The sequence below is a fragment of the Panthera leo genome, chromosome A2 (genome assembly GCF_018350215.1).
Source record: "Panthera leo isolate Ple1 chromosome A2, P.leo_Ple1_pat1.1, whole genome shotgun sequence".
NCBI lineage: Eukaryota > Metazoa > Chordata > Mammalia > Carnivora > Felidae > Panthera > Panthera leo.
Window position 1 is genome coordinate 12,671,253 of NC_056680.1, and position 25,704 is coordinate 12,696,956.

Sequence of the window (25,704 nt, forward strand, 5' to 3'; positions counted from 1 at the left end):
AAGGTACCAAATGCCATTGAACTGTTTGCGCTGAAATGGTTAGTTTCACGTTACATGAATTCTCTCACCGTATTAAAAAGCTCCCCGTGGTCGGGTCGGTCAGCACGCCAGCTTGGTCTCACGCCCTTCCGGGGTGGGCTGTGCAGAGACCTCCCGGGCACGGGGATTCTGGGGGCTGTGCTGACCCCTCCTGTGCCCACCCACCCCCGCCCCCGCCCGCCAGGTTTTCCTGAAGGAGACCGAGCGGCAAGCCCTGCAGGAGACGCTGCACCGGGAGGTCGTGCGGAAGATCCTGCTCCTCCAGAGCTGGTTCCGGATGGTGCTGGAACGCCGCCACTTCCTGCAGATGAGGCAGGCGGCCGTCGCCATCCAGGTACCGGGCGGCCCCCTGCAGGGCTAGGGGTGGGGGCAGCCGGGGGTCCCACGTGCCGGGTCCCTGAATGCCCGCTCCGCCCCCAGGCCTGCTGGCGGTCCTACCGTGTCCGCCGGACGCTGGAGAGGACGCAGGCCGCTGTGTACCTCCAGGCTGCGTGGAGGGGCTACCGGCAACGGGTGGCCTACCGGCACCAGAGACAGAGTATCGTCCGCCTGCAGAGCCTCTGCCGGGGTCACCTGCAGCGCAAGAGGTGAGCAGAGCCAGGCCCCCCTTCGCCCCCCAGCTCCCCCCAGCCCCGAACGTTCCACCCGCCCGAGAGCTGCCTGAGATGGCTTCTGGCCAGCGGAGCCATCAGGACGTGATTCTAGGCGCAGGGAAGCCGGGAGGGGCTGGCAGGAGTCTAGCCGTCTGGGCACGCGCGGCCCCAGAGAGAGAGATGCTCCAGGGCTGGTGGGCAGCACCTGTAGATGAAGACAGAGGTCACTGTTGGCCAGGCTGGCTCTCCACTGGAGACCACCCCCCCCACCCCTTCGCTGCACCTGCCCTCCCTGGGCCCCTTAATGAAACACTTGGCTTCAGAGGTGGAGGGTTAGGTTGTTAGGACCAGCCCATAGCCGGTTCCCCTTGCCCCATTCTTATACGTGAATCTCAGGCGTCCACCCAGCCAGGGACCCCAAAGGAACTCAGGGATTTCTTAACAGATCCTTCCCACGGTGGGGAGACCCAGGGCAGAGGTGGCCATGACAATAAGGGGCCACCTCCTGTATCCCCCTTTCGTAGCTGAAGAGTTTCCACATTTCCAGAAGCCTCTCCGAGGGCCAGGGTTACCCCATTTAACAGAGGCAGAGCCTGGCCCCTAGCCCACAGGTGGCACGGGGGCCCCTGATGCCCTGCGTGGGTTCTGGAGGTGGCATGCATGTTTGTTCCTGAAATTTCCCCCTTAACGCCTCACACCAGCTTCAGGCAGATGGTCGCAGAGAAGCAGAAGGCTGAAGAGAAGGAGAGGGAGGCCCAGCAAGCCCTGAGGGAAGAAACAGCGGAGGGAGGGCCAGGCCAGGTGGCCGAGCAGGAGCAGGTGCCCAGGCAGGGCCCGGAACCATCGGAGGACAGGGAGCCTTCGGCAGTGGAGCCCGAGGTGTGGCCAAGCGATGAGCCCCTGGCAGAGAGCTCCCCACCGGAGGAGGTCCCCAGCCTGGAGAAACCTCCCGCACCCCAGAAGAACACGGCTGAAAGTCACGAGAAGGTGCCCAGCAGCCGAGAGAAGCGCGAGTCACGGCGGCAGAGAGGGCTGGAGCACGTGAAGCTCCAGAACAAACACATCCAGTCCTGCAAGGAAGAGATTGCTCTCAGAGAGCCTTCTGGAAGGGCCATCCTCGAGCAAGAAGAGAGCCTCCCAGAAGACAGAAAGGAGAGCAGAGAAGATGAAACCCTTTCAGACTTGGGGACGGAGGCAGAGAACGCTTTTAAGCAGCAGCCGGAGGAGCCACCGTGCCAGCTGCCCGGAGAAACCCCGAAGGTGCCCCAGGGTGGGGACCCAACGCCTGGCCACGTGGAACGGCCCACCAGCCTAGCCTTGGACAGTAGGGTCAGCGAGCCCACCCCCAGCACCACCCCTGAGACTCCCAAGGACAAGAGCAAGCTCGGCGGTGACCTGAGGGCACAGGACAGGCCCGAGAGCCCCGGAGGCTCCACCCAGATCCAGCGGTACCGGGACCCGGACTCTGAGCGGCTGGCCAGCGCCGTGGAGCTCTGGCGGGGCAAGAAGCTGATGGCCGCCAGTTCCAGCACCATGCTGAGCCAGTCCCTGGACCTCAGCGAGCGGTACCGGGCTATGGAGGCCACTCTCACACCCACAGAGTAAGCCCCGGGCCCTCCTTTGTCTGGACACCCGGGGTGCCAGGCTGGGTTGGGCGGGCAGGGTGGAGGGACACACAGATTCCTGGCAGCAGGACCAGGGCAGTGCCGCACGTCCCAAAAACATGTGAGTGGCTCTGAGTGTGGGAGCCCTGAGGACGGAGGGGAGAAGGGGCAGAGGAAGGTGGAGGGGAGGCATCTGGCAGGAGCCGCTGAGCCTGGGGCCAGCTGGGACCCTGAGGCCCCCACCACAGCGAGCTGTGTTCACACAGAAATCCCCTGGCTTCGTGGGAAGCAGCGTCTCGGGGCAACACCCCACTCCCCGGGCCTGCCTGGGTTTCTGTTTCCTCGGCAGCGATTAGGGGTGATCGCACTCACCCAGGAATTGAAGAGGGGCCCAACTCTTGACCCTTAGTTAGCTGCATACCGATGACTCCCGAGTCGCCAGCCCGACCTCCCAGAGACCTGCTTGGCCAGAGGGCGAAAGGGCTGGAGGAGGATGTGGGCTGTTAGGTCGGGCTTTCTGGGCCTCGCACACTGACACCTGTGTCGGGCTCCTTGTCTGGGCTGGGCCGTCCGGCACACTGGGGAGCACCCAGCGGCGTCCCTGGTCCCCTCCCACCCAAGTCAGGACCACCAAAACCGTCCAACTCGCTCTTGTAAATAAAAGCCACATTTCTGTGATCTCACAGGGAGAGGCGCATTTCCTTATCCACGAGCGACGTCTCCAAGCTCCTCCTGTCCCCGTCCCACACCAAGACTCAGGTAAAGCTTCAGGCTGCGGCTGCCACCTCTCAGGGGCCAAACCCGCTTCTGCCCGGGGCGCCCTGGCTCTGCCCGAAGGGCAACGTAAAAGAGAAGGGAAGTCGGTGGATGGAGCGCACGGGGAGCGGAGCACCCCCGCTTTCCCTCCAGCAGGTCCTGCCTGCCTTTGCTCACCCAGCCCTGTTCTCTGGCAGCCTTCTACAGAAACGGTGGACGGGGAGGCCGGCACCAAGAAGCTGGCCGTCCAGAAGAAGAAGTCGGGCGACGCTTCTGCCGGCACAGATTCCGGGCTGTCCCCAGGCTCCCAGGCAGACTCTAAGTAAGTGTGGGGTCTGGAGGTGGCTCAAGTCACCAGGGGATGCCCAGGGTCCCTGCCACGGCCTCCCATCTCAGAGCAGTCTGGTCTCCTGAACTGACGGCAGTTAGGATGCACGGTGGGGCAGGTGTTCGCTCAGCCTGGGACGAGAGATCCCTCACAGAGCCCAGGTCACGCCCCCCTCATGTGCCAGCGTGGCCACTCGCCAGCCTGATGACTCCCACTAAAGTCTGGGGCCAGTCTGGGTCCCCTCCTCTGGGTCCACAGAGAGACGGTTTCCCTTTGACTTGTTATGGTATCCAAATCCAGCCCCCTCTACCTTAGAAACCCCTCCTGGGTCCTGGGATGGAAGAAACTGGGCCAAGGCTCTGTCCCCACAAAGCTCCACAGAACTGCTCCAGATGGTTCCATCACAGAGCAGAGAGGATGGGCCATGGGATGGGCGGGGCTTTGATCCTAACGCCGAGACGGGGAGGCGGAGGAAGGGCCGGCACAGGCTTGGAGAGGCAGGCAGAACGAAGCCCCACAAACCAGGGGGGCTTCCAACGACTGGAATTCACTTCTCACGGCCCTGGCGGCCACGAGTCCGAGATCAGGGTGTCCGCAGGGCGGCTCCCTCGGACGGCCCTGGGGAAGGGCCCTTCCTCGCCTCTTCCGGTTCCTGGGGGCTCCGGGTGTCCTTGGCTTGTGGCTGCATCAGCCCATCTCCGCCCCCGTCTTCTCTCTCTGACATTCTTCTCTCCTCTGTGTTTTCTCTTTCTCTGTCTCTTATGAGGATACTTGTCACTGGATTTAAGGCCCAACGGGGTATTCCGGACGGTCTCAGCTCCAAGTGCTTCATTTAGCATCTGCTCTAACAAAACTACCACAGACTAAGTGGCTTGAGCTACATGTGTTTCTTACGGTTCTGGGGGCTAGGAGTTCAAGACCAAGGTACCAGGAGATGCAGTATGTGGTGGGGGCCACTTCCTGGTTCACAGATGGCATCTTCTCATGGGGCCTCATGTGGCAGGAAGGGCAAGGGAACTCCCTGGGGCCCTTTTTGTAAGGGCGTTAGTCCCATTTATAGGGACTCTACCCCCGTGATCTAATCAGCCCCCTAATACCGTCACACTGGGGATTAGACTTCAGCATACGAACTTGGGGCGACAAACACATTCAGATCGTGGCACATAGAACTTAGTCACATCTGCAAAGACTTTTTTTTTTTTTGAGATCTACAGAGACAGTACAAGGTGGGGGGGGAGGGGGCGGAGAGAATCCCAAGCGGGCCCCGTGCTGCCAGCGCAGAGCCTGACGCGGGGCTCACATTCAAGAAACCACAAGGTCATTGGGGCGCCTGGGTGGCTCAGTAGGTCGAGCAGCCGACTCCGGCTCAGGTCACGGTCTCACGGTCCGTGAGTTCGAGCCCCGCGTCGGGCTCTGTGCTGACGGTTCAGAGCCTGGAGCCTGCTTCGGATTCTGTGTCTCCCCTTCTCTCTGCCCCTCCCCTGCTTGGGCTCTGTCTCTCTCTGTCCTTCAAAAATGAATAAACATAAAAATAAAAAAAAGAAAGAAAGAAACCACAAGGCCATGACCTGAGCCAAAACCAAGAGTGAGACACTTAACCGACTGAGCCACCGGCGCCCCTGCAAAGACCCTTTTCCCAAATAAAGTCACACCCCCAGGTCCTGAGCGTTATTTAGCACATGGACATATCTTTTGGGGGGCACACCATTCAGTGTATGATTTGGCATGTATTTGATTTTTTTTCCCCCTGAAACTTGGGCCCGTAAAAACACATTAAGGGGGCAGAGGGTAAGTTCTATTTTTTTTTTTTTTTTTTTTTTTCTTAATGAGAATGGGGTCATGCTGTGGTGGCTTCCCTGCATCTTGCTTTTTCACCTGACCCCCCTTGTCAGTTCACACAAACCAATCTCGTTTTTAGTAGGACCTCATTGCGTTGACAACCAAGAAAAGCGTTATTTTGTCTCTTTATAAGTAAGAGGACCTTTCCTTCAGCCTTGCTTCCGTGGTCATTTCCAGAGGCTTAAATGAAACCCCTTACTTTCCCCTACAGATCCACTTTTAAAAGACTTTTCTTGCACAAGAACAAGGATAAAAAAGCCAGCCTGGAGGGTGTGGAGGAAACTGAGAACACAGTGCCAGGGCACACGGTGCTGGAAGCTGCTGCCACCAAGAAGAATCTAGAAGGTTGGTTGCCGGCAGCCTCAGGGATGGATGGTGGAGCCGCCAGGGTCCCTGGGGACGTGTGCTGCCTCCAGGTGGGGCCTTGGGCACAGGGCTTGAGGGCTGGTCCCAGCCCCACCAGGGCACTTTCTGGCTGCAGACCCCGGTTCGCGGCAGGGCAGGGTCCTGGTTCTCTGTGTGTGTGACCCTGCCTCCCCCAGCACCCACCTCACCAGCTGCTCCTTCTCCCTCCAGCCTCCTCCAGCCACCAGCACCGCCACGCAGCCGGGGAGAAGCACGCCAAGGAGCCAGGAGGCAAAGGGAAGAAGAACCGAAACCTCAAGATCGGCAGAATCACGGTGTCCGAGAAGTGGCGGGAGTCGGTGTTCCGCCAGATCACCAACGCCAACGAGCTCAAGTACCTGGATGAGTTCCTGCTCAACAAGGTGGGTCACCCAGGGGCACGTACAGGGTTTGGGGGGGGAGACACAGTGTCAGAGCTGGGCCTCCCCAGAAGGGTTTTCACCACCCGGCCGTTTTCTGAGCCGCCACACCACAGCCCTTCGTGCGCCGGGAACAGAAAATCCAGGTGCACGGTTCCGGCACAGAAAGTTCCAGAAACCAGATGAGAACCCCTCCCTGGGCTCACGTGAGGACACCTGCAGCCGGTGTTCCTGTTGCTCACCACAGATGTTTACATCTCGTGTAAAAACTCAGTGGGCCTTGAGGTGCTGGCTCAGGCGGTAGAGCATGTGACTCTTGATCTCAGGGTCGTGGGTTCAAGCCCCACGTTGGGCATGGAGCTTACTTTAAAAAAAAAAAAAAAAAAAAAGGTCAGCGGGTCTTAATACAGGGACTGCACAGGAAATGTAGAACCGGGGCACCTGGGTGGCTCAGTCGGTTGGGCATCCAACTTCAGCTCAGGTCATGATCTCACAGTTTGTAAGTTCGAGCCCCGCATCAGGCTCTGTGCTGACCGCTCAGAGCCCGGAGCCCGCTTTGGATTCTGTGTCTCCCTCTCTCTCCAACCCTCCCCCGCTTATGCCCTGTCTCTCTCCCAAAAATAAACGTTAGAAATTTAAAAGGAAAAAAAAAAATACACTTTTACGAAACACGCTGGGTCTCAGGGCAGATGCTGATTGAGTGCTTAGTGTATACAGTGGAGCTGAATTAGTGACCACAGCATGGATCCGGGGCGTGGCTCGGTATTAAGTGCCTCTGAGGGCTGGCAGGAAGGGCCCCAGCTAGACCAGTGGTTTTCAACCAGAGATGGTCCTGCCCCAGGGGACACTCTGGGACATCTGCAGACATTTTTGACTATCCTGACTGGGGAGTGCTACTGGCATCTGGGGCGTGGGGGCCAGGGGTGCTGGTCAACAGCCCCCAGTGTGATCCAGCCCCAAATGTTGGGTGGTGTAAACCCGACCTAAGGGGACTGGAAAGACCGGGATTAGCCAGAGGGCCTAGATTTTTTCCCAGAGGAGCCAGGGAAGGACTTGGGACAGAGCGGAACAGCCACCAATCAGCTGCAAAACCTGAGGTCACTCAGGGTCAGCGCATCTCTTTCTTCCTGCAGATAAACGACCTGCGCTCCCAGAAGACCCCCATTGAGAGTTTATTCATCGAAGCCACCGAGAAGTTCAGGAGCAACCTCAAAACCATGTACTCTGTCCCCGTACGTGCAGCCCCCAGCCCTGGCGAGGGCCCCTGTGGGGATCCCCATGGCCTCTCCCGGGCGCCTCCCCCTTCTGTCTTTCCCCCCCGGTCACGCCTGCATCCCTGCAGAATGGGAAGATCCACGTCGGCTACAAGGACCTGATGGAGAACTACCAGATTGTCGTGAACAACCTGGCGGCCGAGCGCGGGGAGAAGGACACCAACTTGGTCCTCAACCTTTTCCAGTCGCTGCTCGACGAGTTCACCCGCGGACACACCAAGAATGACTTCGAGCCGCCCAAGGTTGGTGGCGCGGCTTCGGGGACGGGGGCAGGCGGGGGCGCTCCCGGGGCCCACACAGACTTCGCCTCTGTGCCCCCTCACAGCAGAGCAAAGCCCAGAAGAAGAAGCGGAAGCAGGACCGCGCTGTGAGTATTTGCACGCGTGCGAGAGAGCATGTGTGTGAGCATGTTGTCCCGCCCAGCCCTAGGGAACCCGGCCGTGAATGGGAACCTCGGCCCCGATAGGCCACGGGCCGCGTGCACGCTGGGCGGCCCCGTGGTGAGACCGTGGAGGGTCTGCCCTCGCCGCTCAGCGCCCTCCTCCACCGCCCCCAGGTCCAGCAACACAATGGGCACGTATTCGCCAGCTACCAGGTGAGCATCCCTCAGTCGTGTGAGCAGTGTCTCTCCTACATCTGGCTCATGGACAAGGCCCTGCTCTGCAGCGGTGAGTGCCCCAACCCCCCCGCGTCCCCTAACGCTGTCACCACTCCCCCTGACCCTCACCTTGCCCCGGGACCCTCCTACCAGGCCCCCTGATCCCCCACCATGTCCCCAACCCCTCACCGTGCACCAGGGCCTTCACTCGAGCCACAGGGTGGATCTTTCTGGAACACTGCCCTCGCCACACCTCACGCACTCAGACCTCCCACTGTCACCCTGGGGCAGATCCCGATTCTCAGCCAGCCCTGAGGCCCCCAGCCACCTCTGCAGCCTGCCCTCCACCTCGGCAGGTTACCCCACGTCCTTCCTCCAAGCCTGTCAACACACTGCCCCTGCTGCCTGAACTCCAGCGCCTCTCTCGACCCCCCGAGTCCCTCCCTCATGTGCCAGGCGAGGTCAGTCAGTCCCACAGGAACCCCGAGAAACATACAGCCCAGGATGACCCAGCTGGCAGGAGGCCGGGGCCGGGTCAGTCGGTCTCTGGCTGTTATATTTTCCTGCAGTGATCGGCCTTCTCTCCCTGGGCCTCTCTCTCTTCTGCCCGGGGTCTCCTGTCTCCTCAGTCCCTGTGTAAAGAGCGATCTGTCCCCTCATGTCCATCACAGATACCCAGGCAGTGCTTCCGATTCTGTGTCTCGCTTTCTCTCTGCCCCTCCCCCACTGACACTCTCTCAAAAATAAATAAAAATGTTAAAAAAAAAAAAAAAAAATACCCAGGCAGTTGTCACCGTCCTGAGACAAGGACACTGGCTGCCCTCTCCTTTTTGGCCTCAGGCAATTTCCTCTCTCAAGTATGCCCCTGCCCCCCACCTCCCCCGTCCCGAGACCTTGCTCCTGTCCCGCCAGCCAGACTCTGAGGCCATAGACAGTCACCAGCTGTGAACATCTGCCCACGTGGCTTCCTCGCCTGGGCATCAGGGCAGGGATTCGTAGGACTCCAATTTAGAAGCTGGTCAGCGGGTCCCTGGCCGACAGGGCAGGCGGCCTCGGGAAACCGGGGTCCTCGATGCATCATCTGTGACCACCCCCCCCCCTTACCTCCTAGTGTGCAAGATGACCTGCCACAAGAAGTGTGTGCCCAAGATTCAGACCTACTGCGCCTACGCATGCAGGAGAAAGGTGAGCGGGCCGGGAACTTTCCGGAACACCTAGGGGAGGCCCTCCCGAGCGATGTGGAGGAGAGGGTGTGCTTGGTGCCAGGCCAGTGTAGGGTGTCAGACGAGGGGCTGGTTTGCAGCCCCTGTTCTGTCAGAGCTCCTCGGGGTCCCCTGAGACAGGACTGGGCTTATACGTGCGTCTCAGACCCCCAGCCCTGCCCCACCCGAGACCCAGGAGGGCATCCCCAACTCTGCGTGAGGGAGGCAGGGTCCCAAGCATTGGAGCTGCAGTGGAAGCAGGACCAACCACCCTGAAGCAGCTGGGGCCACTCCGCAGGGGGAGCCCCTGCCCAGCGGCCAGCAAGCTCACCTCCCCAGCCGGGCACCCCCAGCAGCCTGTGGGAGGCATGAGGGGCAGGGAGGGTAGAGCCCACACAGGAGACCTGACCACCCCCCCCCAACCTCTGGTACTGCAGAGCGAGCCAGGCGCCGAGCCGGGCCACTTCGGCGTGTGCGTGGACAGCCTGACCAGTGACAAGGCCTCAGTGCCTGTTGTGCTGGAGAAGCTTCTGGAACATGTGGAGATGCACGGCCTGTACACCGAGGGCCTCTACCGCAAGTCGGGCGCTGCCAACCGCACGCGGGAGCTCCGACAGGCACTGCAGACAGGTGGGTGTCCGGGGGGAGTGGGCACGAGGGGGCTGGGGCACAGCCCCCCTGCCTGCGCTCACCAGCCCCACCCCCCGCCTCCCCGCAGACCCCGCGGCCGTCAAGCTGGAGAACTTCCCCATCCATGCCATCACCGGCGTGCTCAAGCAGTGGCTTCGGGAGCTGCCTGAGCCCCTCATGACTTTTGCCCAGTACGGCGACTTCCTCCGAGCCGTAGGTGAGTCCCACGGCAGCAGCGAGGGCAGGGCAGATGGCCACGGCCAGGGTTGGAACCACGTGCGCTCACTGCGGCTAATCGGGGAGGCACAGCTGAGAAGCCAAGGCTCAAAGCAGCCAGCCCGGTGCGGGTCCCCAGCCTAGGACAGGGCCAGGACCCCTCTGTGGCCCCGCATCTGGCCCCATGTGGCGGGGGGGCTCCCCTGAGCCCCGGGAACGTGTGGGGGCCAGCGCCATGGGGAGCTGACGCCCTGGGCCCTTCCAGAGCTGCCGGGAAAGCAGGAGCAGCTGGCCGCCATCTACACCGTCCTGGAGCACCTGCCTGAGGCCAACCACAACTCACTGGAGCGGCTCATCTTCCACCTCGTCAAGCAAGTGCCTGCCACCTGCTCTCGTGGGGTGGGGGTCCCCATCAGGAGCCCCGCCACAGTGTTCCCTGGGCCAGCGTTCTCTGGTGGTTGCACCCCAGGCCCCGGGCCCGGGTTGGGGGCGGGGGGCGGGGAGGGGCCCCCCACGCTCTCCTGTGGTGGCTCTCTGCCCCATGGAAGCGAGGTGCTAGCCTCCACCTCCAGGGTCTGGAGGCACTTGTCCTGGCAGCGGCCCCAGGGTCCTGGCCTCCAGTCTCGGGGCTCCCTGGCCACCCCTAACTGCTGCTCACCACGCAGGGTGGCCCTGCTCGAGGACGTGAACCGCATGTCGCCCAGTGCTCTCGCTATCATCTTCGCGCCCTGCCTCCTGCGCTGCCCTGACAACTCAGACCCACTGACCAGCATGAAGGATGTCCTCAAGGTCACCACGTGAGTGCCAGGCGCCAGGGCCCCCGCGCCGTCTCCTCCGGCAGCTAGGGCATCACTTCCGAATGCTTTTGAGGCTGGAGAACACAAAAAGGAGGAGAAAGCCCTCGTCTCCAGTTGCAGGGCGAGGGGCAGACGGCAAAGCCCCGTGTTCTCGGCCTCTGGTTAGCAACGAAAGCCGTCAGGAAAAGCAGCAGTGGCCTGGGGGGTTCTTCCCCTTCTCCCCACTGCGCCATCTTCAAAAGTTTTCAAAGTTCTTCAAAAGAACTCCGAAGAAAGTCGTTAGACATCAGCGACCGAGAGGACATTGTTCAGGCTTCGAATTGTGAAAATAAGAACGTGTCACCCTAGGCGGTTTCTTGGGTGGCCCTGACGCTACCCCAGTAGCTGCGTGGTGCTGACAGAGTTCCTTCCGGCCTCTTCCGCCACACTCTTTGCTCCTTTTTTCCTCATGTGGTCAAGATGTCGGGAGACCTGAGCTGTGATTCTTTCTTCGGGCTGAGCTGCCCGCCCTCCCCCCACCGACCACCGCAGGCTGAGCCCCCCACACACTTAACCACTCACAGTGCACCTTCTGGAGCCCTTGGGGTTGCTTGCCCGCGGCCCCTGTGACAAATCGCCCAGCCTCCCCGTTCCTCATGCTTCCACGGGAGGTGGGAGAACCCCCACCCTGCAGGGTGACTGTGAGGGATCGGTTCACTCTGATCCGCGTACTGTACCTCCTCCTTCAAACCAGGCTGGTTGAGTCCGAGGCTCAGGCTCAGAGAGGTGGAGTGAGCCGCACGAGGTCACACGGTGAGCTGGCACCGAGATGACACAGCCCACGGCTGTGTCTGTGGCCCTGCCTGGTCTCTGGATCTCTGCCTGGCCGCCGTGCCCCAGTCTCCGGCCAGTGCCTCTCCAGACGCCAGGCCCTGACGCTGGCCGTCCTGGGGCAGTGACTGAGTCACCTTCTCCGCAGGTGCGTGGAGATGCTGATCAAGGAACAGATGAGGAAGTACAAGGTGAAGATGGAGGAGATCAGCCAGCTGGAAGCCGCGGAGAGCATCGCCTTCCGCAGACTCTCCCTCCTGCGACAGAACACTGTGAGTGGAGGGGTGGGCGGGGCCGGTGGGCGGGGCTGGGGCGGGGGGCGGGGCCTCACGCCATCACTCCTTGCGCTCCCTGCCCACCCTCGGCCACAAGCTGCCTGGCCAGGGGCCTCATGGGAGCAAGGTTGGGAGCCAGGTCCCCCACATCGGCTAAACGACCGCCTCCCTCCCCCAGCCTCATGCCGAGTGCCCCTCGAAGGGCAGCAGGGGACCTGGCACCCGCTTGGTGATGGTTCAGGTCATCCACCAGCCCCGCCTACGGGGAAGACTTCCCACAGCAGAAGTGGCCCTACAGTGGGGGTGGGGGCTGAGGGGGAGGCAGGTCTGGGGCTCCCGGGGGAGGACCCCATCCTTGTCCCCGCAGCCAGATGTGGCTCCGGTGCCCGTGACTTACACCCGTGTGGTGATCCTGGCCCTGTGTGGTCACCCTCTGTTCATCTCTTTCCCAGCCATGGCCTCTCAAACTGGGGTTTTCGTCTCCCTATGAGGGGGTCCTGGTATGTACATGTTCCGCGGGCCCACCCTGCATGTCTCCGGGCGTGGTGCATGCTGGGTTCACCTCATGCCCGTGGTCTCCTAGGATAGACTGAGCGTGTCCTAACCTTCTGGAAGTGCATGCTGGGGGAGGCCCGTCGCCTGCTGCCCACCTGCGCTGAGGATGACTAATCAGCCTAGCACCGGCCACTCGGTCCCCACCTGATCCCCGGAGCAGCCTCACTAAGCCCACCCTTCCACATCAGAACTAATCTCTCCCAGAGCCGTTCACACCACCCTCTCCCTCCCGTGAGCACTGAGCCCACCGTCCAGAGGGGCCAGCCAGACCTGCCGTTTGTCTGTTGCAGAACAAGAGCCCCAAGACCCGGGGAAGCAGTGCGGGCGGCCTGGAGGATCTCGGGGTGCTGCCAGAAGAGGAAGTGCCCAGCGGTGACGAGGACCGCGAGAAGGAGATCCTCATTGAGCGGATCCAGTCCATCAAGGAGGAGAAGCAAGTGTCTCTGCCCCCTTCCTGCCCTCGGCTCTGCCGTCCGGCCCCCACCCCCAGGCCCCTCTGCCATAGCGGACCTGGCAGTTAGGAGGCTGACGGGCTAGGCTCATTCCCGCCATCCAGTACCCACCTTGTGGGGTGCTGCTGTCCTAACACGCAGCCTAGGGCTCTGTTTAAACCCCACACTTGGCCACCGGGAACCGTGGTGGCCCACGAAGAAAGAAGGGGCAGCAGAGGGGTAATGCCCAAACTTTGCCTGGAAGTTGGTCTTAACTGGAGTGACCAATCTGTCGTCCCGCCAAGACGTGTGAATAGGGCACCATTAACATGCCAGGAGAACAGGTGTGACCCGGGCCACCTGGCCACCCTAGTCTTAGGAACAAGGTAGGGCACTCCAGGCAGAGGGAACAACACTTGCAAAGGCCCTGAGGCAGAAGCAGGTCACTAGCTCAGTACAGGGCCTTCCCTCAGCAGCCTGACACATCCCTCCCATGAGTTTCTCCGGGCCAGGTGTGATTTGGGGATGGGTATTGGGGGTGCTGGGAGCAGGGACTCCCATCCAGGACCAGGAAGGCCTGTTCTGCCCCCTACCCGGCGGCTGGCACTCTGGAGGGGTGGTCTTTCACCTTGGGAACAGCCTTAGACACCGTGACCCCCTCATCTCCAGGGAGGACATCACCTACCGGCTGCCGGAGCTGGACCCTCGGGGCTCCGACGAGGAAAACCTGGACTCGGAAACGTCGGCCAGCACCGAGAGCCTGTTGGAAGAGCGGGCCGGGCGGGGGGCCTCAGAAGGTCAGTATTAAGGCGGCGTCTGCTTTTCTCCTTCCCGTGTCCACCACCGGCAGGCCCTGGGGCAAGGGTCCATCTACTGGCCCTGAAGCTGCAGTAACCCTGCCGTCTGTCTCTCAAAAGGGCCCCCGCGCCTGCTCTCCCCAGCCCCGGCGCGCCCGCCCTGAGCCCCCTCCCCGTGGCAGCCGCCCCTCCACGACGAAGGCCGTCGTCCTTCGTGACGGTCAGAGTGAAGACCCCCCGGCGGACCCCCATCATGCCCACAGCCAACATCAAGCTCCCACCCGGCCTACCCTCCCACCTCCCTGGCCGGGCACCGGGTGCCCAGGAGGGTGCTGCCCTAGTGAGGCGCCGAGAGCCGCCCGCCCGCCGCCCGGACCAGGTGCACTCTGTGTATATCACACCCGGCACGCACCTGCCCGCGCGGGGCACTCGGGAGCCCCCGGACGAGGACGCCCAGCCTCCCGGGGCCAAGCGGAGGTACTCGGACCCCCCGACCTACTGCCTGCCCCCCACCCCGGGCCAGGCCAACGGCTGAGGGCCCACACAGTGCCAGAGGCCGCGTGTCTGAGGACGACCCAATGCCGGAGCTGGGCGCGAGCTGCAGAGCCAGCATTTGGCCGAGAAGGATTCCGAATGAAAAGCTCCGAAAGCAGTGTGAGGTGGGCGTCAGCTCCGAGTGCGGAGTCCAGGCGGGGAGAGGCCAGCCGAGGCCCGGTCACCCTTGCTGGGCCCCCACGTCACACAGACACGCCCACCCAGAGCACCAAATCACGGTGGGCAGCCTGGCATCTCCCACCTCCCTTTTTGTTTTTATGGTAACTGTTTCTTCGTGCGTGGTTTACATAACTTCAAACTGTAACAGCCTTAACAAGAGACCAAATTGTTTTTTATACGTGTATGTACAAACTTTTATATTAACGCCCTGCATCGCCCTCGTAACCTGGACATGAGTCTTTGGAGCAAAGCCCGCAACAGCCGCCACACGGAGGAGGCCCAGACTCGCACTGAGGACGGCTCGGGGCCCGTGGTCTGAGGGCCAGGACCGTGCGCAGGGGCTTTGGACCCTTGGGGCACCTGACTGCCCCAAGTCCGTCTCAGACTCCTCCTCTGGCCCAGCTGGCAACCGGCCACCTGGCCGGCATGCACTTGAGGGAGCGTTGGAGCCTCTCTGGGGATCAAGGCTGGTGGTTGGAGTCAGGACACAGGGTGGTAGGCAGCCTCCGCCCGCAGCACCACAGACCTCACATCCCAGGGAGACTTGAATGTGGCCGTCACTCTTCTGTCCACCACGCCCTGGACTCAGGAGGCTGGAGGAGGCCATCCTTGGCACGCCGCCCGTTCCGTGTGGCGAACAGGAGCCGCGACTCAGGACCACTCACCGGCAGGGAGGGCAAGGCCTGGGGTTGTACATTCCTACTGGTCAACAGTGACAGTCTGGGGAATCTCCGGAGTGGGGCTTCCTCTCTCTCAGGCCTGGGTCGCTCCCCAGACACACGGCCACAGGTCTGGTACGAGAGGTGCCCCAGGTGCCCCACGAGCCGTGTGAAATAAAAAGTGCCTGAAAAGTGTTTGCGTGCAATTCCTGCTCGGACTGGTTCAGAGTCGGAGGAGCAGGGATTGACAGGTGGGGCGGGGGAGGGGTCCCCCCTGTGACCTCAGCCAAAAGGGGTGCAGGGCAGGGGGATGTGCCCCCCGGCCTGGGAGGACCTGCCTCGATTGTCCCGCAAATGCTGCTGCTGGAATTTCACACGCACTCCGGGGGCTCGAGTGGTGGGCTTGCTGGAAGGGCTTGTTAATTGATCTGGAAATGGGGGTGAGGGGCTGGCAGAGCCTGTTGTCCTGGGAGCTGCCTCCTGGTGCCCTGTTTCAGCACCCAGCCTCTCCCCAGGTAGGGCTTAAATGTCAGCTGTAGGGGCCATCTGCCCTATGAAGGGATCGGTTCCTGGTGAGCCCAACAGAGCTAGAAACCACACACCCCCACCATCCCCTCTCAGACCAGCTCCCAGGCTGCAAATCAGATGGGCAGTTGTGGGAACCTGCTGGCAGGTGGGGCCCATGGGGGTGGGGTGGGGGACAGTGAAGAGCCCTAGTCCAGACTGCACATGACGGAGAGTTGAGAGGCTTGTCCAAGGCCACGTATTTGGGATGGGACAGGGCTGGGATTCAGAACCTGCCTCATCTGCCCCCTGGATTCCTTCATCTACCCTGGGTTTCCTCTCCTTCATAGTATTTCTCGAGAACACCAGGCCCACAGATGTGACCAGGACACAAGTGATGTGAGGAGTGGGAAGATGGATGAGGGCTGCATGCCAGGCTCTAGTCCCTCTAAAGTCCCCCCTCCTCACCCGGTCTGCAAGCCTGGGGTGGGAGGAGCTCACAGAACGGGCCTCAGCTGGAGGGCTGGGGACCCAGGTGGGGTTCTCTCCATGAGGCCTGGTGGGTTAGGGGCGACCCCGCCCCACCTCTCACCCCAGGGCTAGCTAATGTTCCCCTGGAGGCAGGCTTTGTCACACCACCCAAAGTTCCACCCAAAGGAGGAACCGAGCCCAGAAAAATTAAGAAACCTCGCTCAAGGCCACGGCGGGGGGGGGGGGGGGGGGGGGGGGGGGGGGGGGGGAGGGGGTGGAGTCAGCGTCAGACCCGGAAGAACATAATCACAAACTGGATGGGCCCCTAAGCCTTGGATTCCTTAGTCCCAGGGCCGTACCCCAGGAAGAACCGGGAAGGCTGCCTGGATACGGAAGAGCTCAGTATGAGAAGAACCCAAACAGGAGTGGGTGTGGGGGAAGGAATTCCGATCAGAAAGAAAAGAATAAGCAGAGGACGTATTGCACATGAACCTGACCTCGAAGGATCCGGTCCTTTCAACCCTTCCGGAAGAGCTAAGACGCCTGCGAGGGGGGGGGGGGGGGGGGGGGGGGGGGGAAAGCGATTCAGTCCTGAATAAAGATGGACAGCACAGCGCCCCTTCTTGAAGTAAGACGTTACTTCCGCCCCAAACAAAGATGGAACAGCGAGCGAGCGGCGGACGCGACCGGAAGAGGTCAAAACGAGGGCGCTTCCGACCTTTTCCAAGATGGCGCCGGCGGAAGGGACCGGGTATCGCCGAGAGGGGATGGCAGCGTCGAGGCTGGAGCTGAACCTGGTGCGGCTGCTCTGCCGCTGCGAAACGATGGCAGCGGAGAAGCGGGACCCGGACGAGTGGCGTCTGGAAAAGGTGAGGGAAACCTGTACTTCCGAGTACAACTCGACTCCCAGAAGGAGGCCTACGGGGCTGACGGCCACCGGGCCCGACTCCCCAGTCCCCAGGCCGCTCTGGCCACGCCCCTTCCGGTCGGCTCCGCCACGTCCACCTGCAGCTCCCGCCCCCTTCCCTGAAGCTCAGCTGGCCCCGCCCCCCTGGGACGTGGCTCCTCCCTTTTCAGTCCTGCCCCCGTCCTGGTCCCGCCCCTTGATGGCTCTGACCACCCCACCTTTGAGCGTTATTAGTGAGAGGATGTTGGGGGAGCGGGGGAACCAGGCTTACACCCCACTTTCCCTCCCCAGTACGTGGGAGCTCTCGAGGACATGCTGCAGGCCCTGAAAACCCAGGCAAGGTGAGTGCCGGCGGCTACAGGGGCTTCAAATCAGGGATGGGAGTCGAGGCCTGAAGGCCAGCCCCTGTTGGGGAATCCCTGGGCTCCAGCCCCTGCTGACACCCTTCCCAGAACTGGAGGCACTGGGCAGGTTTTCTTTTTCCTCTTCTCACCTTCCAGCAAACCGGCCTCCGAGGTGATCAATGAATATTCCCGCAAGGTCGATTTCCTGAAGGGTATGCTGCAGGCAGAGAAGCTGGTGAGCAGGGGTACTCTACTTCCTCGGCCCTCATCATGCTCACCTGCCCAGGACCTGCCCGTCCGGTGACCCCTTTTCCCTCTTCTGCAGACCTCCTCCTCAGAGAAAGCACTAGCCAACCAGTTCCTGGCCCCTGGCCGTGTACCAACCACAGCCAGGGAGCGGGTACCCGCCACGAAGACAGTGCATCTGCAGTCCCGGGCACGGTACACCAGCGAAATGCGGAGTGAGCTGCTAGGCACGGTAGGGCTTTCTCCCTGATCCCTGGGAACCCTTTGGTCAGGGACAGGAGATTAGTGCCTGTGCGTAGCCAGAACAACCCCACCCTGGCAGGTGCAGGGACCCCAAGGGGCCCAACAGCCTCCACCCTGGGCCCACAGTAGGCTTCCCAACAGAAGGGCCTAGACGGGACTTTGCTAGATATCTAGGAGTTTGGTACAAGGCAAAAATGGCACCTATCTCGTTAAGCCCCAGAGTTGGCCCAGAGCAACAGATAGACAAGTCTGCCACAGACAGACTGAGTTTATCTCATCTTGCCACAAGTGGACGAGTTTTTTCACCTGTAAAATAGGATGACAGGTGTCCTTTTGAACACTTTACATGGGTCAGGTAAACCCTTCAATATGAAGAAACTGAGGCACAGAGGTCATGGGACTTGCCCAGGGCCCTGACTAAGAGTGGGGAGTTTCCGAAAGCAGAAAGGACAGTTTGGGGGCATTACCAGGTAGGTGACTTCATACCTCTCTCTTTTTCCCATAGGACTCTGCTGGAGGTGAGTCAACCTGAATAAAACAGGACTTGAGGCTTAACTGTCTGGGACAAGACATGTGCTGCCTCTTTCACCTGCCTCCTCCACGGTCTTCACAGCCCAGGGAGCACATCCCCAGGGGCATCACCTAGTTAAGCCTGATGGGGGTGCCAGGACAGAGGAGGTGGGCCCCAGAGGAAATAAAGCCGGATACACCCACCCCACAGGTTAGGCTAGCAGAGGGACCTGGGGCCTGGGGGAGCCCAGATAAGGATGAGGAAAACTTCTTAAAAGAGAGGGCATTTGACCTAGAGCTTTGAAGCATGATCAGGAGCTCACTGGGCAGCAGACAAGACAGGAAACAACATTATGAGTAGCAGACACAGCACAGGCGATGATCAGGAAGTTGGAAAACGGGAAACCAATCCTCTCCTTCTTCCTGCTTGGCCTTTTTCACTTACAGAGCCCGAGCTGGATGTGAGGAAGAGAACGTGAGTGTCTTCAGCCCTTGGGGAGCACTGGGGGGGAGGGGGGGGGGCGGTATGGGGGGCTGCATGAACCTTGGGCCACTGAGGCACCAAACCATGAGGGCCACCACAAGCATCTAAACCATCGATCAGAAGCCACTTGTGGGGATGTTCTTCCTAAAAGCCAAAGTAAAGAAGGGGAAAACTGAGGCCCAAGGAGGGCCATGGCCCGAGCCATAACCTCTGGGTTCCTTGGGAACATGTTGGTCTCTTCCTATCCCACGCCCGCCTGTCCGCCCACGTGTGAGGGCAGTGGGGTGGCAGGGCCCAGGCCAGGGGATGAGAAACAGTCGGCCGCCGAACTAGACCTCGTCCTGCAGCGACATCAGAACCTCCAGGAGAAGCTGGCAGAGGAGATGCTAGGCCTGGCCCGGAGCCTCAAGACCAACACACTGGCCGCGCAGAGCGTCATTAAGAAGGACAACCAGGTGTGAGGACTGTGGGGCCTTTCCAGCCTCTGCCCTGGGACGCCAGACAAGGCTTCCCAGCAGAGGGGCGTGGGGGCCAGGGCTTTGCTGGATCAAGGAGTCTGACGGAAGGCAAAAGTGGACTTCCCAGCAGAGGGCGCAGTACCAGCCAGGGCCGAGAGGCGGGGACTTGCCGCAGGGTGGTGGGAGAGGCCACGCTCGGCCGCGGTCCCGCTGACCCTCTCCCCGCCCGCCCCCCCAGACCCTGTCGCACTCACTCAAGATGGCTGACCGGAACCTGGAGAAGCTGAAGACGGAGTCGGAGCGGCTGGAGCAACACACGCAGAAGTCGGTCAACTGGCTGCTCTGGGCCATGCTTGTTATCGTCTGCTTCATCTTCGTCAGCATGGTGCTCTTCATCCGCATCATGCCCAAACTCAAATAAAGAGCTGTGCTGGCCCCCCGCATCCGTCCGCCCTCCACCCGTGTCCAGGGGTGCCCTTTGGGCTAGGCAACAATACGGGAGGGTCTTTGGGGGTTCCTGAGAGCCACAGAGGATGCACGAGCCGGAGAGGGAAGGTCAGTGTGGGAAGGGACTCAGAGGACCATCCCCCTCGGATTCCCCCCTGGTACCTACCCCACGCTGCAACAGGCCAGGTCCCGAGAAGCCCCAGGAGCCTCCGGTCTGGTGGAGTCGAAGGCCAACAGTGCCTTCGGCCCTGTGGGATCAAGGGGAGGGTGGGGGAGAAATGGGGCTATGCCTGGAGGTCGGCCTGGAGGAGGGAGTGTCAGTGCTGGGCTTTCCTTGAAACTGAAGATGATTGGGGCGCCAGGGCGGCTCAGTGGGTTGAGCGTCCGACTTCAGCTCGGGTCATGATCTCGCGGTCCGTGAGTTCGAGCCCCGCGTCGGGCTCTGTGCTGACAGCTCGGAGCCTGGAACCTGCTTCGGATTCTGTCTCCCTCTTCCTCTCTCCTCCCCCGCTCATGCTCTGTCTCTCTCTTCTCAAAAATAAATAAATGTTAAGAAAAAAAAATTTTTTTTAAATAGATCTTAAGGAGCACCTGGTTGGCTCAGTAGAGCACGCAACTCTTGATCTCAGGTTTGTGAGTTCGAGTCCCACACTGGGCATAGAGATTACTTAAAAATAAAATTGGGGGGGGGGGGGGGCGCCTGGGTGGCACAGCCGGTTGGGCATCCGACTTCAACCAGGTCACGATCTCGAGGTCCATGAGTTCGAGCCCCGCGTCAGGCTCTGGGCTGACGGCTCAGAGCCTGGAGCCTGTTTCCGATTCTGTGTCTCCCTCTCTCTCTGCCCCTCCCCGTTCATGCTCTGTCTCTCTCTGTCCCAAAAATAAATAAACGTTGGAAAAAAAAATTAAAAAAATAAAAAATAAATAAATAAATAAAATTGGGAAAAAACCAGATCTTAAGAAGGCTCACACCTAAGTTGCAGAGATGGGTCAACATAGCCACATTAACACATCAGGAAACAAAATCGTGGGGTGAATCAATGGCACTTTGGACCGTATGGTGTCCATTACTCAACATCTCTCAATAAACATTAGGCAAAGATAGATATTCCCCTCATTTAACTGAAAAATCTCAAGCCAAAGACAGCACTGAATTTAATGAATAAATACAGGCAATTCTGCCATCAAAGTGAGGAAGGGGGAGATGGAGGGAGGCCCACAGTTCACCCAACTCCCCCAGAGATTTGTCTGGAAGTGCTGGTCAATACAACTAGACAAGAAAGAAGAAATGAGAAAAAAAGGCAGAGTTATTTGCGGATGATACGGCTGTCTACATGAAAAACCCAAATAAAAAAGCTGTTTCAGTAAGTGAATTAAGTAAAACAGAAAAGGACTTACGAATACTTCGTTTCCCTCATGGAAAAAAAAAAAAGTAAACGTATTGAAAGACCTCGTTTATAATAGTAAAAGGAAAAGACACACTATTTGGTTGAGCACCATCCTTGCTAAACAAAGAGCTCCCAAAAATCAACAACAACAAATTTGCAAGAAAACAGACAAATCGTTTCTGGGCTTTTTCTCTCACCAGATGAGTCAAGATTTAAGACTCTGAAAACATACTTGTGGGAAACCATAATAGCACTGGAGTTACAAAAGTTGTAGGAAAACCAGTATTTCTCTCACAGCGGGTCAGAGAATAATAATCTAGTGATTAGAGAAATAGTTTTAAAATATAATTTCTGAGTAAGTAGATAAGTACAGGTTTGCCAAAACCACCGGTGTTTCAGGCCAAAAAACTGAGACTCGGAGGTGAGACACCGGCTCGGTTGGACTCGAACCCGCGATTCAAAGGAGGATCCTCTTCCCTCATCGCCGGGCCCCGCCCCCGCCCCGCCAACCCCGCCCAATCCCGCTAGGACCCGCCCCGCCCTGTGAAGCGACCCCTCCGGTTGTGTCCAGCCTTAGAAGTTAATGCACAACCGGGACTCAGGCGCCTCTCCGGGAGCGGACCCAGGCTCGGAGACCCGGACGCTGGGACAGGTGACCCCGGACGGGAGCGGTCCCTGCGGGCTGCCGCTGGGGCGGAGGTCCCGGGGGGGGGGGGGCTTCACCGGGGAGGTGTCCGAGGGCTTCACGCGCCGTAGTGGGCGAGGCTGCGGCTTCTCGGGGGTTAACTGGAGCCTGGCCGGCTCAGGGTACGCGGTGACGTCACGGGCGTAGTGCTTTTCCGGGTTACGCAGCCAGGGGCGGGCTGCTCTGAGAGCCAATCGAGCGCGTCTATGCAAATAGCAACGGAGCCGGAGAGCTCGCGGGTCCGCGGAGAGTTGGCCGCTCCCGGTCCACCTGCCGGTGCGTCGTCCGACCTTGCCCGCCTCCAGGCGCGTCCTTCTGTCGCGTCCACAGGCAGCTCGCCGACCACCCCCGCCACGCGCGGGCCGCGGCGTCCCTCGCAAGACCCGCCCGCCGCCCCAGGGACGCCCGAGCGGCGCCTCCCCGAGGCGGATGCCTACCCGGGAGAGCCCCAAGACCCGCGGCTATCGGGGGGACCTGCAGACCCGCCCGCCTGGCCCTGGGCCCCCGGTGAGTCTGGACGGGAGGAGGGCTCCCAGGCCGAACCTAGGCAAAAGATTCCTTCCCCGCCGTTTGAGGGATTCCGGCTTCCCCATACCCTGGTTAACTCCAAACCATGATTCCTGCGGCACCTGCAGCGACTGGTGCCTCCAGCCCAGGAAACCAGCCCTCCCCGCGCTCTGTGCGCGCCTCAACCGGGAGCCCACAGGGCCAGACCCAAGAAGATTGTGTTTGAGGATGAGCTGCCCTCCCGGGCCCTCTTGGGCACCAAGAAGCCTATTGAAGCCATCCCTGGGGGGCGTAGGCCAAGGCCCCACCCAGTGCCCGACTATGAGCTGTGAGTGTCCCCCACGTTGTTCCTGATGCCTGGGAACAGGGAAGGTGCACTGAGGCTGGGGCTTTGACAAGTGGTAAAAGTTTACCAGATAGTAAGAAGAGAAAAGAAAAGGGGTGTTGGGGGGCAGGGGGCCCAACATGGGCAAAGGAAAAATTAAACAGATTGGGGGAGTGGGACGGGTTCTTCACAACACTCATACTCTGACCCACTTGAACCCCGCAGTAAGTACCCACAAGTGAGGAGTGAGAGGGAACGGAGCCGCTATGTTGCAGTCTTCCAGGACCAGTACACAGAGTTCTTGGAGCTCCAGCAAGAGGTGGGCTGTGCCCGGGCAAAACTCCAACAGCTGGAGACCTTGCTGAACTCACTGCCGAGGCCCCGAAGCCAGGTCAGCGGCGGGAGAAACCCCCGTCCCACAGCCCTTCCCGGTGATGGACCCTGGCCTCTGGGACACCCCCTGGGTCCAGGTCCCTGGGCCTCTTTCTCCTCTAGGCTGGGTGGGCACCACAGCACGGGGGCCAAAGTCGGCCCTTGAAGTCCTCACGAGACGGGTCACTTTGTCCATCTGAGCCTCAGTTTCCCCATCCCTCCTTGGGTTCAGCATTCCGTGAGCCACCCCACCCCCACCCCTCCCCTTTCCACTTGCAGAAGGAGGCCCAACTTGCCGCCCGAGTCTGGAGGGAATTTAAGAAGAAACAGACGGTGAGTCATGCCTCCTGAATCCCACAGCCTGGGCTTTGCACCCGTGACGTTCCCATGAGGCTCAGTGTGCCCAGTTTCAAGGAAAGAAAACTGAGGCTCAGAGAGGAAAAGGCAGAGGGTTGAGCAGCTGAGGGCCGTAGGCCAGACTGCTACAAGGACTTTCCTGGCTCTTGCCCTGCCCAGGACCCCAGCTTCCTGGACAAGCAGGCTCGCTGCCACTACCTGAAGGGCAAACTAAGGCACCTCAAGATACAGATCCAGAAATTTGATGAGCAAGGAGACCAGAAGAGTTCCGTGTACTTCTGAGCGCCCCGGCAGACAGGCAGAGGGACACATCGGGGTGGGGGGCCCGCCCTGCCCTTGCCTCTCTTCCTACCTCCTGGCCTCGGCTCCTGCTGCTACCCCTTCCTGGGGTAGCTTTTGCAAATGCCTCAGCCCTTGAGACCTAGCTCTGATGGCCCCCTCTTCCAGGAAGCCTTCCCAGAACCTCCTCTGGGACCCCAGGCCCTGAGCCCAGATCTCAGCCCATCCCCTGGAAGCAGGTCTTTCCTCGTTTCCATCCCAGTGTAATAAACATTTATTAAATGCCTACTGTGTACAGCCGTTTAACATTCCTGATTTCACTCAGTTGTCACCAAAACAATCGTTACTCCATTTTCCAGAGTTAAAAACTCAAGGCTCTGGAAAAGAGACTTGTCCAGGCAGGCTGTGAACCCTTGTCTGTCCGGAGAGCTCCCTCTCCTCCAAGAACCGCATGTGGTCTTCTGGTGGGAAGCTGAGGGGCTGACATCCGGCATCACCTGCTCAGCCAGGCCTGGTCTAGGGGAGCCCCAGGAGCCACAAGTCTCCGCAGGTCCAGTAACAGAGGCAGGACTGGCAGAGGACCTTCCCTAGTCTTGCTCCGTGGGCGTGATACAAAATTCATGTGGTGCAGTACTGGGGACCTCCTGAAGGGGGCGGACTCAGCCCAGGAGCCCTGCTGGAGTCCCCGAGGCCACCCCGGATACATGAGCCCTTAAAAAATCTCCGCTTCTACCGGGGCACTGTAGGCCGGGCAGTGACTGAGGCCAGGCACTGTGTGAGTACAGCTCTTGTGCCTGGCTCTGGGAGAGAGTCGCAGGGTGCCCACCCCATGCCGGGCCCTGAGTAGGGTGGGTGGGGGCTGGGGTGCCAGGGGAGCAAAGGGGATGGGGACCATCAGGGAGGCATACTACAGGCAGGGAAGGCAGGGTCAGCCACTCAGTCGCAGAGTCCTCAGTCCCAGAACCAGTAGTCATGGAGTCTCTACGCTCAGGGACCATGGGCCTGGGCCCAGTGTGGTAAGAGGAATAACAAAAGGCTGGATGACAGTCTTAACCAGAGCCTCAAGATGTCGTCTTCAAGGGCCATATGGGTGGGGTTTTGTAGGAGGTGTAGGAGTTCTGCAGTCAGGCCGAGACAGACATCCAGGTCTCTGGCCCAGGGACTGGAGAGCAGGACGGACAGAATGGTCCTGCTCAGTTCTCAGATGTCCTGTGAATCTAACAGAGCATCGCTGTCCAGCCCAACGGGAGTGACATTCGCTTACCTGCAGGACATCATGGGAGATGCTGACTCGGGGCCAAAACAGCCCACCCTCTGATGGGAGCCCAGTATCCTCTCCATCCCGTACCTACTTTAGTCCCGTCGGAGGGCAGAGCATACCCACGAGACCCTCCTTTATTCCACAGCAGACGGATTCAAGTTCCCAGGCCTCCAACAATATGGACGTGAAGGAGACTGGGTGCTAATGGGGAGCATTTTGGAGGAGGTTTAAGGGCTGAGCACAGGCCCAGCCTGTGGGGCAAGACCAGAGTTCTTCCCCGTTTTCACAGGGGCATCTTTGTCTTCCCGACAAGACCTCAGCAGGGCCAAGAGTGCCACCCTCCTGCCTCCGCCACCTAGGCCCTAACTACCCACCCCTCGAGCCACAGTCCCGCCAGTCAATCCCACAGGCACCTTTGCCACCAGGGCCGGGCCACAAACTTCTGAGACCAGGACGGCAAGGTCCATGGTGCCTTGCCTCTCCCCACATCAACCTAAGTCTACGTTTCAGTTTGTCCTTAGCTGTCCCACCTTCCAAATGCCAATCTCTGAAAGTTTTTTAGTTACATGTGAGAAGAAACCAAACTCAGACTGACTCAGGCCCCAAAGAGTAAATCTCGGATCGTGGAACGGATGCGCCGAAAGGTTTCAGGAATGGCTTGATCCAGGGGCTTCAAAGGCATCCTGGGAAGTTGGTCTTCCTCTTTTGGCTCTGCTTTCAGTTACAGCTTCCAAATCCCGCCATCAAGTCTCGGTGGCCGGTTCTGGGCCCCGTGCCCTCCCTGAACCAACTGCTGTGGCTAGGGGGGGGTGGAGGGCACTGTCTAGGCTGAGATCAGGTGGCAGAACCACCCCGAATGTTTCTCCGGAGGACACCAGGGCTCAGACACCATGATTAAAGGCTGACCAAAGGTTAACAGTAAGGTGTTTGGTCCAGGGCCTGTGTGAATCTATGAGGCTTACCTTCATAGGCCAGGGCCTGAATCTGAACCCGAGTCATCTGCAGTATTTAGTACTCAGCTCCTACGGACATACT

The 25,704-nt window shown here is 60.1% G+C and overlaps 3 protein-coding genes and 1 non-coding gene across 13 annotated transcripts in view; all 4 read left to right on the forward strand.

Moving 5' to 3' along the window:
• MYO9B (myosin IXB) overlaps window positions 1-15,076 on the forward strand; it is a 90,468-nt gene extending 75,392 nt beyond the window's left edge. For 3 of the 9 annotated variants that reach the window (XM_042928821.1, XM_042928828.1, XM_042928823.1), the window contains 21 exons: window positions 224-373; window positions 460-626; window positions 1,334-2,233; window positions 2,923-2,995; window positions 3,190-3,314; window positions 5,371-5,504; window positions 5,736-5,926; window positions 7,057-7,155; window positions 7,266-7,439; window positions 7,523-7,564; window positions 7,754-7,865; window positions 8,907-8,980; window positions 9,435-9,627; window positions 9,716-9,844; window positions 10,109-10,214; window positions 10,509-10,640; window positions 11,599-11,722; window positions 12,178-12,225; window positions 12,571-12,713; window positions 13,381-13,508; window positions 13,629-13,761. In XM_042928821.1, the coding sequence (XP_042784755.1) occupies window positions 224-373; window positions 460-626; window positions 1,334-2,233; window positions 2,923-2,995; window positions 3,190-3,314; window positions 5,371-5,504; window positions 5,736-5,926; window positions 7,057-7,155; window positions 7,266-7,439; window positions 7,523-7,564; window positions 7,754-7,865; window positions 8,907-8,980; window positions 9,435-9,627; window positions 9,716-9,844; window positions 10,109-10,214; window positions 10,509-10,640; window positions 11,599-11,722; window positions 12,178-12,225; window positions 12,571-12,713; window positions 13,381-13,508; window positions 13,629-13,672 (3,288 nt within the window). In that variant the 3' untranslated portion in view covers window positions 13,673-13,761. Of the gene's footprint in view, window positions 1-223; window positions 374-459; window positions 627-1,333; window positions 2,234-2,922; window positions 2,996-3,189; window positions 3,315-5,370; window positions 5,505-5,735; window positions 5,927-7,056; window positions 7,156-7,265; window positions 7,440-7,522; window positions 7,565-7,753; window positions 7,866-8,906; window positions 8,981-9,434; window positions 9,628-9,715; window positions 9,845-10,108; window positions 10,215-10,508; window positions 10,641-11,598; window positions 11,723-12,177; window positions 12,226-12,570; window positions 12,714-13,380 lie in introns of all 9 variants that reach the window. The other 6 variants (XM_042928826.1, XM_042928827.1, XM_042928825.1 and 3 more) reach the window with 4 other exon arrangements.
• TRNAK-CUU lies at window positions 6,201-6,278 on the forward strand. The gene has a single exon. It is a non-coding gene; the product is annotated as a tRNA-Lys (tRNA).
• A 1,364-nt stretch (window positions 15,077-16,440) lies between the features above and the next one.
• Window positions 16,441-19,923, forward strand: USE1 (unconventional SNARE in the ER 1). 2 transcript variants are annotated; one of them, XM_042927484.1, is made up of 9 exons: window positions 16,441-16,725; window positions 17,055-17,104; window positions 17,264-17,342; window positions 17,433-17,585; window positions 18,102-18,114; window positions 18,210-18,317; window positions 18,554-18,581; window positions 18,871-19,045; window positions 19,287-19,923. In XM_042927484.1, the coding sequence occupies exons 1-9, from the start codon at window positions 16,585-16,587 to the stop codon at window positions 19,467-19,469; spliced, it is 930 nt and encodes a 309-aa protein (XP_042783418.1). In that variant the 5' UTR covers window positions 16,441-16,584; the 3' UTR covers window positions 19,470-19,923. The 2 variants fall into 2 exon arrangements, with proteins under 2 accessions (XP_042783418.1, XP_042783417.1); XM_042927483.1 differs by lacking the exon at window positions 18,210-18,317 and having other exon boundaries at window positions 16,446-16,725.
• A 1,525-nt stretch (window positions 19,924-21,448) lies between these two features.
• On the forward strand, window positions 21,449-23,694 carry OCEL1 (occludin/ELL domain containing 1). The gene is made up of 6 exons (XM_042927485.1): window positions 21,449-21,535; window positions 21,899-22,075; window positions 22,204-22,403; window positions 22,626-22,791; window positions 23,052-23,105; window positions 23,289-23,694. The coding sequence occupies exons 1-6, from the start codon at window positions 21,467-21,469 to the stop codon at window positions 23,409-23,411; spliced, it is 789 nt and encodes a 262-aa protein (XP_042783419.1). The 5' UTR covers window positions 21,449-21,466; the 3' UTR covers window positions 23,412-23,694.
• The last annotated feature ends 2,010 nt before the right edge of the window (window positions 23,695-25,704 follow it).

Bases quoted from the DNA above. Each gene is read 5' to 3' on its own strand.
- USE1 (XM_042927484.1), top strand. From the start codon at position 16,585: ATGGCGCCGGCGGAAGGGACCGGGTATCGCCGAGAGGGGATGGCAGCG. The intron at 16,726-17,054 runs GTGAGGGAAACC...TTCCCTCCCCAG, and splicing joins ACGAGTGGCGTCTGGAAAAG to TACGTGGGAGCTCTCGAGGA. The intron at 18,318-18,553 runs GTTAGGCTAGCA...TTTCACTTACAG, and splicing joins CGGATACACCCACCCCACAG to AGCCCGAGCTGGATGTGAGG.
- OCEL1 (XM_042927485.1), top strand. From the start codon at position 21,467: ATGCACAACCGGGACTCAGGCGCCTCTCCGGGAGCGGACCCAGGCTCG. The intron at 22,792-23,051 runs GTCAGCGGCGGG...TTCCACTTGCAG, and splicing joins TGCCGAGGCCCCGAAGCCAG to AAGGAGGCCCAACTTGCCGC. The intron at 23,106-23,288 runs GTGAGTCATGCC...TGCCCTGCCCAG, and splicing joins AATTTAAGAAGAAACAGACG to GACCCCAGCTTCCTGGACAA.